Raw genomic sequence first — 16,131 nt, forward strand, 5'->3', positions numbered from 1 at the left:
TCAGCTTTATTAGATGTATCACTGATTCTTTGCGGGAGTTCATTTTGGTTTCACAGGAGGTTCCCTATGCTTCCTACTCTGTAATGGGTGGAATAAGAGCCTAGTCATGCATTTCCTGGCAACCTATTATAGTTGTATTTGTCCCTGAGCATTGAGATGCTCCTGCAGGGTTCCTCACAGTAGCCATGGCAATGCCTCAGTGGTATCTGATGGCATAAGGGTGTTAGCAGTTGTTCACTCAGTCCAAGGTAGATTTCTTGGTACCACAGGTTTACCAGGTGCACATCCCTGACATGTGTGTGAGGCAAGGTATCACAGGATGTGATTCTTATTAGGCAATTCGAAGAACTGGCCTTGTGAATCAAAGTAGCTACATAAGCTTTCTTTATGTCATGTGCCCGTCATACCAGGTTGCCGAGTCTTAAGCTGGTGGAGGACCAGCCTTTGTCCCACCTCCGACTGGATGGAGTGGATTATGTAGCCGATGTTCTCTAGGACATCATCTGAGTCATGAGCCAAATTTCAGCTTCTTCGATCTCACCCTGCAGAGTGCTGGATCAGTCAATGGGCTGGAGGTTCCTCCTTCAAGGCTATCCTGTGCAGACTTCCTTTCAAGGGTCAAATGTTGTTCCAAATGGGACTGGACACTTGCATACCCAGCTTGGCAGATCGTCAGCCAATTTCTGTACCTCACAGCAGACCACAAACCTCCAGTGCAGGGGTGTCAAACTCAATCACATAAGGGGCCGAAATCTAAAACACAGGCTAAGTTGTGGACCAAATTTTTTTATTAAGATACTTAGTCTTAGTAGAAGTATAGATCCTTTCTCACCCTGAGACACCATATTACATGCAATCCTTGTGCATTAATCATGTTCTGAAAACAACAAGCACGGTCAGGCACTTGTGTGGAGCGCCCTAGCTTTTACACTGGGACTGGGTCCTTCTGCCTGCAAATGGGTACTGAGGCAGTGCGGTGAGGCGCTTGGAGTGCTGCTTGGACTGGGGCAGCACATTCAGGCGCTTGGAGTACCACTGGGACTGGGGCTGCAAGGTCAGGCACTTGAATGCAGCACAGTCACCACGAGCCACATAAAAGCAGGGATGGTGGCTAAGAAAATTATTTAGGGGGAATGGGTATCGAGTCACTCTCCCTCTTATTGGGCTTGGCATAATTATTTGCATGTTTTGATGTTGCTTGAGAGGGGTCGGGTGCGTGCTTCTTATCGACAATCTAAGTTTTTTCTGCAGGTTTGGAGTCATATATATTCCTTGTCTCCTAGAGTCCATAGTCTGATACTTAATACTCTGAAAGTTTGATTTGACTTGAGCGGTGGGGGGCTAGCGACCCTGGGACAGCCCTTCTACTGATATGGATTTCCTGGTTATTCCTCATCTCTTCTGAGTTTTTTGTTTTTTCTTTCTTTTCTGATTTCGTGGTTTTGTTGATTCTATTTTTGTTTCAGTTTCTGTTTGATGTCTAGTAGATTTCTGTGTGTGTGTGTGGGGGGGAAGGAGCAGGTCCTCTTTCGTGTCTCTCGGGGCCCATCAGAGTCCAGGGTCCTGACTTCTTTGTTTTGGTCCTGTTGGGGCTTCTCTTTTTGGGTAACATCGGGATGCTTGATATTTCTTTCTTTGTATTACCTATTGAATGCTGTTCTTCCTTTGTTATCATAGAATTTTTCTATTGTCATCGCATTATGTTTTTTATTCTTTCTCTTATTGGCTGCTTTTTATTCATATGTCTACCATTGATAATACTGTTACAGGGCGAAGGACAGGGGGGACAGAGTATTGTTTTGGTACCTTTAGAATATTTCCTTTGACCACTTATGGAACCATAGCATTCTAGAGTTTTTTTATATGACTTTTATTGGTCTTACGCTGTCTGTGTCCAAGTACATCACTGTTATTATTTTTATATACTTTACTAGTATTTAAGCCCGTTACATTAATGGGTGCTAGAATATATGTCTGTCTGTCTTTCTTTATTTCTGTCTCTCTCCCTCCCACTGTCTTTCTTTCTGTCTGTCTTTCTGTGTCTCTCCCTGCCCCTGTGTCTTTCTTCTTTTCTTTCTGTCTCCCTCCCTCCCACTGTCTGTCTTTCCTTCTATCTCTCCCCCTCCATTTTTCTGTGCAGCAGCAGCAGCAGCATTTCCTTACCACCACCCTACTTCCCTGTGCAGCAGCAACAGCATTTCCCTCCCCCCTTCCTTATACAGCAGCTACAGCAGCATTCCCTCCCCCTCCATTTCCTGTGCAGCAGCAGCATTTTCCCCTACCCCCTTTCCCTTCCTGCAGTCTGGCCGGCTCCCTTATTCCCTTGCCGCACCCCCCCTTCCCTTCCTGCGGTCCCAACAAACCTGCCGACTCAAGCAGCGTCCACAGCACTCTGCACACGCTGCTTCGGGGCCTTCTACTGCCCTGATTTACTCTGGCATGTCCCTGATGACATCATCAGAGACGTAGCAGAGAAAATCAGGGCAGTAGAAGGCCCCAAAGCAGCGTGTGTAGAGTGCTGCAGATGCTGCTGGAGTCGGCAGGTTTGTCTGGACCATGGGAAGGGAAGGGAAGGGGGGCAGCAAGGGAAGGGATGAGAGGTTCAGACCGCAATGGGAGGGTCAATGGGGGTTCGGGTGCTTCGAGGAGGGGTGCGACCGGGGGGGGGGAGGGGTGCCGACGAAGAAATTACTTACTGTGAGTGAGGGGGGAGCCGGCAAGACCGCAGGGACCGTTTTATGTGCGCATGCGCACTCCTGCCTGCCACGGACATACGGATCACGGAACACGCAGGCAGGAGTGCACATGCATGCTTAGCATTTTATTATAGTAGATTGGGGAGGGGAGGGGTGTTGTCATAGGGGATGTTGATGTATAATTCTTGAACAGTTTCTGTACCTTAAGTTGTTTCCACTGTTAATTTATCTGTTTGTTAAAAATTGATTTCGCCTTAATTTTTTAATATGTTTCCTTCATGCTTAAAATATATTAATTTAAATATCCTGATTTTTTAATGAGCGAGAGTGTGAAGAGTGGTATATATGGCACATGTTCTGTATCTCAAAAACTAGAGCTGATAGGCAAAAATTGGTGCCATTTTTTGAATCAGCAGGTGAAATATACCCAGAAACAAATCTAACATTTGAGGCACCAAAATGGCCAGTGTTATCAGTAGTATTATTCTATAAAGAAAAAACATAGCTATAAAGTTCTGCATAAAGATAGGACTGCGTTTTACGCGGCCCTATTTATGCGGTTATCTTAGTCAGTTAACTGCCGACTCTGCTTCCAGAATGCCCATAAAACAGTTGTTTTAAGGTTAAGTACCACTGAAAATGCCCAGTTAGCCCTGGACAGTGGTTTAAATGGCCAGGAGCCTCTCTTATCCTTAAGCTTTAACTGGTGTACTTGAACAGTAGTATCAGTTTATTTCAAAAATAAAGACAAGTAACACTGAAAAACATTTGCTAATCTTTTTCAGCATTGTAGTTGAAAGATGAAGATTGTGACTCTTTTTGTTTGCTTATTTGGAGCAGCATATGCAGTACCAGTAAGTACCATTGACAGGCTAATAAACTGCATATTTCATGCTTTTTGGTTTGGATATGTAATCTGAACACTAAAACCTCATTTACGATGTTCCTTTTTTCAGCTTATTCCACAAAGCATTGCATCTGGACATGTCGGCAATGAGGTCTGCCTAATATCTTTCTAAAGCATTGCATTTTCAAGTTTAAATCACAGTACAGTATTTTAAAATTTAAAATTCTACTTAACAGTTAACATATGCTCAAGCTGTCTGAAGCAGAAAAATTTGGTAACACTGTATTTTCCCTTTCAAAACTTTGTCTTCCAGTGCAAAGGGTACAGTAGGCTTGACGTAGGCTCCTCCCCTTTATCCACAGGGTTTACAAAAGGTATCATTTACATTTTTCAACACCATCTCCTTGTCATCTCTTCAGTTTTTTCCTTCTACAAATGAGAAAATATCTTTTCATCTACTTTGCATCTGATTTATTATTTTGGGATTTTTATCCAACTTTTGACATTTCCTGATGCTTCAGAGATTCCCAGTGGAACAGCTCTGCCTGGGAGAGGATACATTCTCTAGATCAGAGGGCTGGCGCTGAGGAGGGCAACCCTTTTGCAGTGTACCTATCTAGCCAGCCCTCAATAATTCTTATATAGCTCAGGTCATGTTTCTCCTGGTCACCTCTGATTTTTCAGGCACTTGATCACAGGCTGAGTGGCCTCGTGTTGGTCCAGAGGACAGTAGCGGGTGCTGGCTGCATTCCCCCCTCCCCCAAAGACGTATGAGGAGCTAGTGCAGTGGAGGGTTTTGGGCTTTCAGAGCCTGTCTAAAAGGCAGCCCAAAGAGACAAGTAGCTGAAGAATTCTAGAGGCTTGTTTGAGGCAGAAATCTTCTCCATTGTCTAGCTGCAATGTGAGCCGATGCAGGCAAAGCACCAAGCAGTTCTGTGAGTACAGCCTATTGCTGCTTATGGGAGACTTTGGGGTGGTTCAGGAACTGGACTTTTGAGGGTCTCTGGGGCTTCCTATAGGGCTTCTCTCCTCCAAAAACCCCTTTATAATTTTTGGAAATTTAATTATAGCTTTCCTGGGCCATTTTCTGGTGCCTAAACAATTCTGCCGCACCATCTTGGATTTCCTGATTTATTTTAAAAGCCTCTGCCTCAGAACACCTTGTTTTTGATAATAAACAATTTTATGGACTGCCCAGGCCTTTCTACCCCTGTATCATTCCAGTTTTGGGTTGGATGGCTGTCTCAGGAGCATCCATGGGCCATTTGCTGTGGAGCATGTAAGGGGGAGCAGGAGTGCTGAGCTTAGCCCCCTCTGGTCCCTATAGTGTTGTAGAATCACAGGAAGGTCATTTGTTGGGGCATGAATCCCCTCTAGAGTCCTCGTATGGCAACTCTGCATCAGTGACAAAAACGCAAATGCAGAGATGCCTCAGAACCTATGAGGGAACAAGAAGTTCCCCTGCAGAAGGTCCAGGAGGTCCAGGTCAAGGATTTGACTCTGATTTTATAAGTTTGATGTTTTAAAGCATTTGCACAGTCTGGAGCATCACAGCTGATGGCACACAGCATGGTGGTTTACCTTCACAGAGCATAGTTCCCCAGTGGAAAGCTTTACTGCAGGAACCAGAGATCCAGTCGGAAAAGGACTGGGATGACTGGAGGTCAGGGTCAATATCTTTACTCTCTCAGAGTGAATCCTCATATAGGATTCCGGGTCTTAGGTGGGTGTTCACAGCCAAGAGTCTGTGGCAGCCCTAGACCAGGGAGAGGACATGATGGTGTGCAGACTTTTCAAACCGGCAGACTTGATGAAAGTCATTGCAGTATCTATGTGGGAATTAAATTAGGAACTCCTGCAGACTTCCATAGCTCAAATTTCACTTATGAGTAGTTCTAAAACACAATCTACATTTTTTCCTGCACATCCAGAGATAACCATGATGTTGATGGACCACTGCGCCAGAGGGCCCTCTGAGGGTTGCTAAGGCTATGACAAAATTATACCTGATGGCTACTGATTTCCAGCAGCTTTTTTTACCCCACCTAAAGTAGATTTGTTAGTAGCACACATAACTAAGCATACTTGCTCCCTAGTGAAGGAGGAGTGATCTTAAAGAATGCATAGAATCGCAGGGTGGATTTGGTCCTCAAAAGACAGTTTGAGGCTTTAGCTCTGGGTCTGAAAACTGCGGCTTCCTTAGTGGTGCACATCTGCCATAAGATGCTGTACTGGACTCCATCTGCAGAGAAGAATACATACCCCATGTGTTACTGTTGGGGATGGATCTTATAGCATAAGAACATAAGAAGTTGCCTCCGCTGAGGCAGACCAGAGGTCCATCTTGCCCAGCGGTCCGCTCCCGCGGCGGTCCATCAGGCCAACTGCCTGAACAGTGGTCTCTGACTAATTTTATAATTTACCTCTAATCCTGTCCCTATAACCTTACCTCTACTCCTATCTGTACCCCTCAATCCCTTTGTCCTCTAGGTACCTGTCCAGACCTTCTTTGAAGCTCTGTAGCGTACTTCTGCCTATCACATCCTCCAGCAGCACGTTCCATGTATCCACCACCTTCTGGGTGAAAAAGAACTTCCTGGTGTTTTTTCTAAACCTTTCCCCTTTCAATTTCTCCGAGTGCCCCCTTGTACTTGTGGTTCCCCTTAGTTTGAAAAATCTGTCCCTGTTCACTTTTTCTATGCCCTTCATGATCTTGAAGGTTTCTATCATGTCTCCCCTGAGTCGTCGCTTTTCCAGGGAGAAAAGCCCCAGCTTTTTCAGTCTGTCAGTGTATGAGAGGTCCCCCATACCCTTTATTAGCTTAGTTGCTCTTCTCTGGACTCTCTCAAGTACCGTCCTTAATGATACCCAACATTTTGTTCGCTTTCCTTGAGGCTGTGGCGCACTGCGCCGATGCCTTCAATGTTGTGTCCACCATCACTCCCAGGTCTCTTTCAAGGTTGCTCACCCCTAGCGATGATCCCCCCATCTTGTAAGTGAACATCGGGTTCTTTTTCCCAACATGCATGACCTTGCATTTCCCTATGTTGAAGCTCATTTGCCACTTTTTAGCCCACTCTTCCAGTGTTGTCAGATCTTTTTGGAGGTCTTCGCAGTCCTCCATGGTTTTGACCCTGCTGTATAGTTTAGTGTCATCCGCAAATTTAATAACCTCACATTTTGTTCCCGCCTCCAGGTCGTTAATAAATATATTGAACAGGAGCGGTCCCAGCACCGATCCCTGTGGAACTCCGTTCGTGACCCATTGCTAATCTGAGTAATGGCCCTTTACTCCAACCCTCTGTTTCCTGTACGCCAGCCAGTTTTTGATCCATCGGTGGACCTCCCCTTGCACCCCGTGGTTCCATAGCTTCCTTAGCAGTCTTTCGTGTGGTACCTTGTCGAAGGCTTTTTGGAAGTCAAGGTAAATGATGTCTATGGATTCCCCTCTATCCACCTGGCTGTTTACCCCCTCAAAGAAGTATAATAAGTTCGTGAGGCATGACCTGCCCTTGCAGAAGCCATGTTGGCTCGACTTTAGCTGCCCATTGTTTTCGATGTGTTCCCAAATGCTGTCTTTAATCAGCGCTTCCATCATCTTTCCCGGGACCGAGGTCAAGCTCACCGGCCTGTAGTTTCCTGGGTCTCCCCTTGAGCCTTTCTTGAAGATGGGTGTGACATTTGCTATTTTCCAGTCCTCTGGAATCTCTCCAGTTTTTAGGGATAGGTTGCATATTTGTCGAAGTGGCTCAGCTATTTCGTTCCTTAGTTCCTTGAGTACCCTTGGGTGAATGCTGTCCGGACCTGGCGATTTGTCGCACTTTAGCCTGTCTATCTGCCTGAGGACATCCATCTTGCTCACCTCTAGTTGGACCAGATTCTCATCCTGATCTCCTTTTCCGATCTCCTCAGGTTCCGGAATGTTGGTTGTGTCCTCCATTGTGAAAACTGACGTGAAGAACTCATTTAACCTGTCCTCTATCCCCTTTTCCTCTTTTACCACTCCCTTTCTGTCTCCATCATCCAAGGGTCCTACTTCCTCCCTAGCTGGTTGCTTCCCCTTGACATACCTGAAGAATGATTTGAAGTTTGTTGCTTCCCCTGCCAGTCTTTCTTCATATTCTCTTTTTGCTTTCCTAACCACTTGGTGACACTCCTTTTGGTGTCTTTTATGCTCCTTTTGGTTGTCTTCTGTCTGGTCCTTTTTCCATTTTTTGAATGATGCCTTCTTATCGCCTTATATAGATAAGTCCTTTTTAGGGTCATGAGCAAGGTATCTTATATGGGTCATGAGCAAGGTGTCTTCTTATTCTGTCTCTGGATCAGACAGATACTCAGTATACTTTATCGTGTCTAAGAGAGTCTCGGACGATTGGAGGCCCATCCTGGATCTGAAGCCTGTCAATACGGCACTAAGAGTGCTAGAATTCCAAATGGAGACCATGTATTCGGTCTTAGTGCTGAGGGACTTCCTAGCGTTGCTGAATTTGATGGATGCTTACTTACATATTCCCATTTTCCCAGAACACAGAATGTTTCTTAGGTTCCATGTACTGGAGAGGCATTTCCAATCCTCGGCGCACCCTTTCAGGTTAGCACAGGTGCCTCACACCTTTATATGGTGATAGTGGTAGCTGCAGTACACCTGCGCAAATCAGGGATTCAGGTTCATCCAAAGCCAAAGCCCTGTCCAAAGCCAAAGATTATCAGTGGCACAAGTACAGCTGCAGGACCTAGGATGGATCAAATTCCTGAAGTCATCTGGACCTACTCTAATCCCTAGAGTACCTGGGGATTCTGTTTAGCACAGCAGAAAGATGTGTTTTCCTTCCAGAAGCACACAAACTGAAGCTAAGATGCCAGATTTTGGAAATCCTGACGATGCTGGCTCCTACTGCTTGGCACTATCTGCAATTGCTGGGGTCCATGATAGTGACCATAGAAATGGTGCCTTGGGGATGGGTCTGATACTGAAGTTATGGAGCTGAACTAGAAGCTGCCATACATTAATTAAGGCTTTCTGATAAAGAAGAATAGTTTGGGGATTTGAAGATTGTTTCATTATCTGCTGGAATTGACTGTTAAGACTGATTAAGTCCCAGATATTGTATTGAACTGTGTTTTCTTTTGCCTGTATGGAACCTGTAAGTCAGCCAGTTTATTTTTACTGGTGATTTCAGTGGGTGGGGAACCTAGAGTTCAGGTTCCTTTATGGGAGATGAAATCCCAAGCTTGGGGAAGAGTTTTTTCCTTATTTCCTCCCAAGCACTGACAATTAAAATCTGGGCACAGAAGCTGAGCTTCAAGCAACATATGTTTTGTTGTTTTTGAATGTTTGACTTACCTGGTTTACATTATGTGGCAAAAGCCAGAAGCAGCAGAAGGAAAAGATGGATTGAACTATGTTAAGAACATAAGATTTGCCGCTGCTGGGTCAGACCAGTGGTCCATCATGCCCAGCAGTCCGCTCATGCGGGGGCCTTTAGGTCAAAGACCAGTGCCCTATTTGAGTCTAGCCTTACCTGCATACATTCTGGTTCAGCAGGAACTTGTCTAACTTTCTCTTGAATCCCTGGAGGGTATTTTCCCCTATAACAGCCTCTGGAAGAGCGTTCCAGATTTCTACCACTCTGGGTGAAGAAGAACTTCCTTATGTTTGTACGAAATCTATCCCCTTTTAACTTTAGAGAGTGCCCTCTCATTCTCTCCACCTTGAAGAGGGTAAACAATCTCTCTTTCTCTACTAAGTCAATTCCCTTCAATATCTTGAATGTTTCGATCATGTCTCCTCTCAGTCTCCTCTTTTCAAGGGAGAAGAGGCCCAGTTTCTCTAGCCTCTCATTGTACGGCAACTCCTCCAGCCCCTTAACCATTTATGTTGCTCTTCTCTGGGGTTCTTGTTTTTGCACCATTATTGAAATCTTGTGAAACTATAACAAGTGCTGAACTGTTTATGCAAATAAAGCACATTTTCTTTTTTTTCACCTTAACACCTGTGTGTTTATTGCACTCTCCTCCACGCCACACACTCCAAGCCTCACCTTACCGCTCAGCCAAGGCCTGTGTGCTCCTAGCCAGGGCCATGCCCAGTCACTGTATCCATTGGTTAATTGTTCTTGTTGCAAAGCAGAAAAGACTTGAAATGTCAGGGAGTTCCCTGCACCCTCCTTGTTCTTTCTCCTTTTTAGAGGACTTCCATTGCTTTGGTACAAACTGAGATTAGGCACTGCCCAGTGACACAAGGAGGTGGTGTTGAAAAATGTAAGTGATACCTTCTACAAACCTCGATAGTGAAGGGAAGGAACCCACATGTCAAGCCTTAAGAGTATACTGGAAAGAAGATCATTGAAGTAAGAACCTAATCTTTCCTTCAAAGCCCAGTTTATTGGAAAGGTTCCTTGTTCTATCTTTATTATTATTTTCAAAATTTAGAAATATTTATGCATCTTACTTTTATCTAAAATGAAATAAAATTATATGAGAATGGGTACATCAATCAGCTTATCCAACAGAAGGTGTGGAGGGGCATAATTAAAAAAAACATTTAAGTCCCCTTTTGGCCTAAGGCCTTAAACATTGAAAATAGAAGCAGGGAAAATGTCTGTTATAAAAAAAAAACGTCCAAAAGGAGGATTTTTTTTTTTTTAAATAATGGCCTACCTCTACGTTCAGCTGTTTAAATGCTCAGACCACCACTACGTCTACATTTACACCATATCATAAACCTAAAAAAAGCATAAGTACCAAACGCCCAAAACAAGGGCTTTTAGGCGAAGGAGGAGCCAGTCCTTTGCCTAAAAGCTGGATTCTGTATCCAGTGTCTGTCGAAAACAACACCGGTTACAGAATCCACCCCCCCCCCCCCTCACAACGATCCGGGCAGGAGAATCCAAGCCCTCCTGCCTGGCGACACCGCGAACCCCGACTATGATTGGGGCAAGAGGGAGCCTAAGCCCTCTTGCCCTGGTGACACCACGAACCCCCAATTACGATGGGGCCAGGAGGGAGCCTAAGCCTTCCTGTCCACAAGACCCCCTCCTACAAGATCGGGCATGAGGGAGCCCAACTCCTCCTGCCCAGGCAAACCCCCTATCCCCCACACCCACTAAAATACGGGCAGGAGGGATCCCTCCTGCCCAATCGTAGTCGAGGGGGAGGGCTGATCGCTGCAGGAGAGAGGGCTCATCTCTCTTGCCGCGATGGTGATCGCCCACCCCCCTCTGAACTGCGGCACTTCGGGAGATGCCCTGCCGCGATGCTCACACCGAAGTGCCATGGTTCGGAGGAGGGGTGGGCGATCACCATCGCAGCAGGAGAGATGAGCCATTTCTCCTGCTGCGATAGTTTCAGTAGGCAGTAGGCAGGTTGGTGAGGCCACTGAACTGCAGCGATCAGCTCAGCGGCCCCTTTTTCAGCACTTATACCTGTTTTGACTTGGTCTAAGTCAAAACGTATAAGTGCCGACTAGACAACCTGCCTAAACTTTTGGTTATACCTGCTGTAAGCCAGCCCACCTCCCGCCCTTTCCCCTCCACTAAAAACGCCTCTTTTTGCTCTATGCGTTTAGAGGCAGGGGAAAGGCCTAAGCTGGTTTTAGATATGTCTAAAACCAGCTTTGATTATGGGTACTTGGACGATCAGGCTTGGACGATCAGGCATCCCAGGATGCACCAGGAAGGTAAAGGCTCTCCATTTTTAAGAGGCGGGGCCTGCTGGTAGGAGAGAGTGGGCATCCCTCCTGCTGAACTTAAAAATGGTGGTGGGGATAGGGTATCATGGGAGGAGGCATGTCCAGGCCCTGTGGCAGGAGGAAGTAGGCATCCTTCCTGCCAATTTTTTTTTTTTTTTAAGTGCAGGGGATGGGGTGGGAGCATGGACAGCTGGGGGGATTGGAGACATGCATAGAGAGAGAAAGGTCGGGTTGGGATCTTTTTTTTTATTTGCAGGAGGGGGGTTCTGAGCTGTTGTCTTACTTTCCCGTCTGTGCCTAAGCCAATCTGAGCTCAGGCACTAACAGGAAAGTAAGACTATGACTGCTCAGACCCTGCCGGAAGGTTTTCCCCTTAAAAAGTGGGCAAAAGGTTTAGAGCATTACACGGAGTGCTCATTATAATACTAATGAGCTTCTTGTAATGCACTTGCATAAGGTTCTTGGTGGCTGTTACGATGATCGGTGGCAGCTACAGATAACTCTTTTGAGCATCAGGAGGAGAGTTTCCTTGCACTGGTTAAAACCAGTCTTACTTGAAAGGAAACCTTTTGTGCATTGAGGTGAGGTGTGTGTGGCGCAGTGGTTGGATCTACAGCCTCAGCACCCTGGGGTTGTGGGTTCAAACCCCGCACTGCTCCTTGTGACCCTGGGCAAGTCACTTAATCCTCCATAGCCCCAGGTACGTTAGATAGATTGTGAGCCCACCGGGACAGAGAGGGAAAATGCTTGAGTACCTGATTGTAAAAAACCGCTTAGATAACCTTGATAGGCGGTATATAAAATCCTAATAAACTTAAAACTTGAAACTTGAAACTTGAAACATTGGGGCATCAATGACTATGTATCAGTTCAGCAGCCCGGCAACCTACCCACCCCCCACCACAACCATCGGGGCAGGAGAGATGCCTCATCTCCCCTGCCGCAATAGTGATACCACCAAGTGCCGCCAAACAGGAGGGGCCACAGAAGGGGCCTAAGGCTACTGGACCGATTCCGGTTGGCCCAGGCCCCCACCTGTGGGCAGGGTTTGAGCCACCTGGGCCAATCAGGCCCTAAGGCCATCCATTCCGGGGATGGCTGGCTTGTCGGATGGATGGGCTTGGCACCCGTCCGTCCGACCAATGATTTTTAAGATACGGTGAGGGGGATTGGGGGTGGGGGTTTGCAGGTTGGTGGGGGGCGATCAAGGGTTCGGGGGAGCGGTCGTGGGGGAGTTGCGTCAAGGGCAGGAGGGCCTGGGATCCCTCCTGCCCGTATCTTAGTGGGAGTGGGGGGGTTTCGCCTGGGCAGGAGGGCTTGGGATTCCTCCTGCCCGATCTTGATCGGCACTTATATCTATTTTGACTTGGTGTAAGTCAAAACGTATAAGTACCGACTAGGCAACCTGCCTAAAGTTTTGGTTATACCTGTTGTACACCTAGGTGTAGGTCGGCCCACCTCCTGCCCACCCCCCGCCATTTTCCCGCCTCTAAAAACGCCTCTTTTCTCTCTGTGCGTTTAGAAGCAGGGGAAAGGCATAAGCTGGTTTTAGATACGTGTAAAACCAGCTTTGATTATGGGTACTTCGACGATCAGGGTTTTTGATCGTCCAAGTACCCATTTAGGCCACTCTTTAGACAGGGTTTTTTTTTTTTTTTAGTATGAGCCCAATAGTGTTTAGAAGTACAGTAGCTAGTTGGCACTATAGAAGACTAATTGATTTTTTTTTAAGTAGTCAGCATGTGAAATTGCATATTTATTTAAGCAAAACAAAACAAAAATATTGCTCATTTTATCTCACACATCTCTTCCACCTCGATGGATGGAGGATTCTGTGCTATCCTTACTGGAATTTAAATGAAAAAGGACTAGAATCATCCATTTCCTGTGCTGAAGAAGGAAAAATCGACTTTTTGTAACACAAACCTTTAAATTTTAAGGCCAGTATTTTTTAGGCAGCTCAACTACCACTTTAATTATTTGGTTTTCTCTTAATATCTTCCAGAAAAGGAGTACAATTTTGTATATTTGGGTGTGCGGGGAGGCAGAGTGAGTTTCCACAACTGCATATTTTGTTTATATTAGTTCACTGGTTTTCAAAGTCCCTGTAAAATTTTCCTTCCACAGACAATTATTGACCATAAGGGTCCAATTTCTTTATTCATTATTAAGAGGTGAACAATTAGAACCCATCTCACAGGGAAGCTCTACCAGAACTTGCCTTCCTTTCTACCTAGTTCAGAGGCAATATCTTGAAAAAATTTAGGAGAGTCTATATTGGGAGCATACAGTATATATTTAAAAGAACATAATTTATCATGCTAATTTTTAATTCCAGTAGAACCCATCTTCCTTGAACATCATTTGATTATGTTCCAATACTAACTTGTAAGGATTTATGAGTGAAAATAACAACTCCATTATGCTTATCGATAGCAGGGGAAAAACCAGAAACAGTATAACTATTATTACATAACCTCATACTATCAGAGAAATTTAAATGGGTTTCCTGTAGAAAAATGATATCTGCATTAAGAGCTCTTTTTATCAAGCCACGCTAGCGGGGTTAACGCACATGACTTTTCATCATGCATTAACCCCCGCGCTGTCCAAAAACTACCGCCTGCTCAAGAGGAGGCGGTAGCGGCTAGTGCGGCCGGCGGTTAAACCGCTAGCGCAGCTTGATAAAAGGATCCCTAAGTTAATTAAAGTAACTATTCATCAGAGTGGTATTAATATAATTATATAGTGCCATTTTAAAATTGTTCAATTTTGCATTTAACAGGTATATGATCATTCTTTTAAGAGTAATTGAAATATTGACAGCATGTATAGAATATCCAAACTTATATATGAAAGTTGTATAATAGAATAAAACAAAGTAGAAACATAATAAAAGAAACACAGCAGCCAACGGTAAAACCCACCAACTGTAAATCACCGAGTGATGGAAGTTCGCCAACATGGAAACAAGAATTGCTCCAAACTATCAAACATATTGAAAATGGTGTATTATGATATATAAAAATAAGCAGTTTTCTTATTTTAAATATTTAGTATTCAGATGACACAACCCATCTGGATCAAGTGAACGGAGTATAATGGAACCAGAACAGCCAAAGAAACAAGAACCAAATTATTCCATAACATATAACACATAATAGAATAATTGGTATCTAGCAGGAATAGAAGATAAGCAACAAATAAATTATAATTAACTAAAACCGAGAAGCACATGCCTCAAAGCAAACCAACCAAAGTAAAATAGAATAGAATTGCAACAACAGCTATTAATCTTACAAGCCGGCCCAAATATTTGAGCTTCAACAACTCAAATAATAATAAAGAGCTATAAACTGTAATAAAGAGGTGCAAATTATCTGATCAAGTGGTCCAAGAAACAGTAACTCTATATAGCAACCCACACTCCCAAGCTGCATGGCAGACAACATCAAACCACTGACACCAAGCCCACCACATCAGATCTGCCTGCAACCAGGGAAAAAAGCCCCAGACCCCGGATCCCCCTGCACAACCGATCTTCACTGCAAAGTCGTTGAACACACCCCGGCTGCATGACAAAAAAGACCTGAACTGCCACAATCAAGAGCCCAGCCCTAAAAGCAAGCTATAGACAACCAAAACAAGAAGAAAGAAAATAAATAAAAAGGAAAAAAAGAAAGCAAGCACCTACAAATGTGGGTTCCCCACCTATGACCGCATTAGAGGAGCAGAACAAGCAAAACATGTCCAACAGCGCAGATCAACCGCACAGAGGGCCCCAAAGTCCAAGTACTCCCCATCACCCCATCACAGACAGCAGGCCTGACAACAGTAACCCGAAACCACCAGCCTAGGGACCCCTAACTCAAAAGCTGGAACCGCTACACAGAGCCACCATATTAAAGAGGCAAAACTGGGAACCCCCCTCCCCCTTATTTAAGGACAACATGATTGAAAAGAGTCCAGATACAGCTGCAAGTCTGTTGGCTCGTCAAAGCTATGAGTTGAGTTATGAAAAGTGATTCTCATCCGTGCAGGATAGGATTCCATATTGTGCTCCTAATTTCTTCAAGCAATCTCGAAAAGCCAGAAAGGATTTCCTTTTTTGTACTGCATGTTTATTAAGATCGGAAAGAACATCAATTTAATACCATCGTGTATCACTAGAGCTTTCAATTTGGCTTTTTGAAGTATTTGAAGAGCTTGTGGATACCAGAGTAATTTCGAGATAATTGGCCAAGGATATTTATGTTGAGAAGATCTTATAGAAGGAGTGTGGTAAGCGCATTGTATCTCCAACGTTTTTTCTAATTCTAGGCTTAACAATTTTGTAAGAGTTTCAAAATATTTAATCAGATCTGTACCCCCAAAGCCTTCTCTGATACCCAATATTCTGATATTATTTCTTCTAGCTCTATTATTCTGTTCTTCGAGATCTTTTTGTAAGATATCTATTTCTTTTGGGGGGTTTTTCTGAAGTTTTTTAATATTCTCCAAGTTGATCCCACACTGAGTCTCAATAGTATTATTTCTTATTTGAAATTCAGTAAGCTGAGATTTTAAATCACTGATATCCTCATGGAGTGCTGATAGCGAGTTGTGATTGTCCTGCAGAATACTTTTTTAAGTTCAATCTGTTTATTGAAATTTAGCAATAACTTACATGAACATCATAGAATATATAAAGTTCAGGAGAGTCATCAAAATCATTAACACTTATCAGGAAAGTTGCCTATGAACTGGTGAATTAAGAGATGATTATTTAGACAGTTGTCAAGTAAATGTCAATGGGCTTCCATAAGTTACGATTAGAACCTGTTGAGTGAAAAAAAATGTTGTCAACAGCGTACTCATAACATTTATATAGACATAGTGAATTTCACCAAAAATTATAA

General features: G+C 44.3%; 1 protein-coding gene across 4 annotated transcripts in view; it reads left to right on the forward strand.

Moving 5' to 3' along the window:
• The window catches only part of LOC117357580 (DNA translocase FtsK-like), a 77,723-nt gene that overhangs the window by 17,907 nt on the left and 43,685 nt on the right, over positions 1-16,131 (forward strand). For all 4 annotated transcript variants that reach the window (XM_033938506.1, XM_033938424.1, XM_033938684.1 and 1 more), the window contains exon 2: positions 3,482-3,550. In XM_033938506.1, coding sequence (XP_033794397.1) covers positions 3,497-3,550 — 54 coding nt within the window. In that variant the 5' untranslated portion in view covers positions 3,482-3,496. The remainder of the gene's footprint in view (positions 1-3,481; positions 3,551-16,131) is intronic.

Source organism: Geotrypetes seraphini, chromosome 1, assembly GCF_902459505.1.
Source record: "Geotrypetes seraphini chromosome 1, aGeoSer1.1, whole genome shotgun sequence".
Taxonomy (NCBI): domain Eukaryota; kingdom Metazoa; phylum Chordata; class Amphibia; order Gymnophiona; family Dermophiidae; genus Geotrypetes; species Geotrypetes seraphini.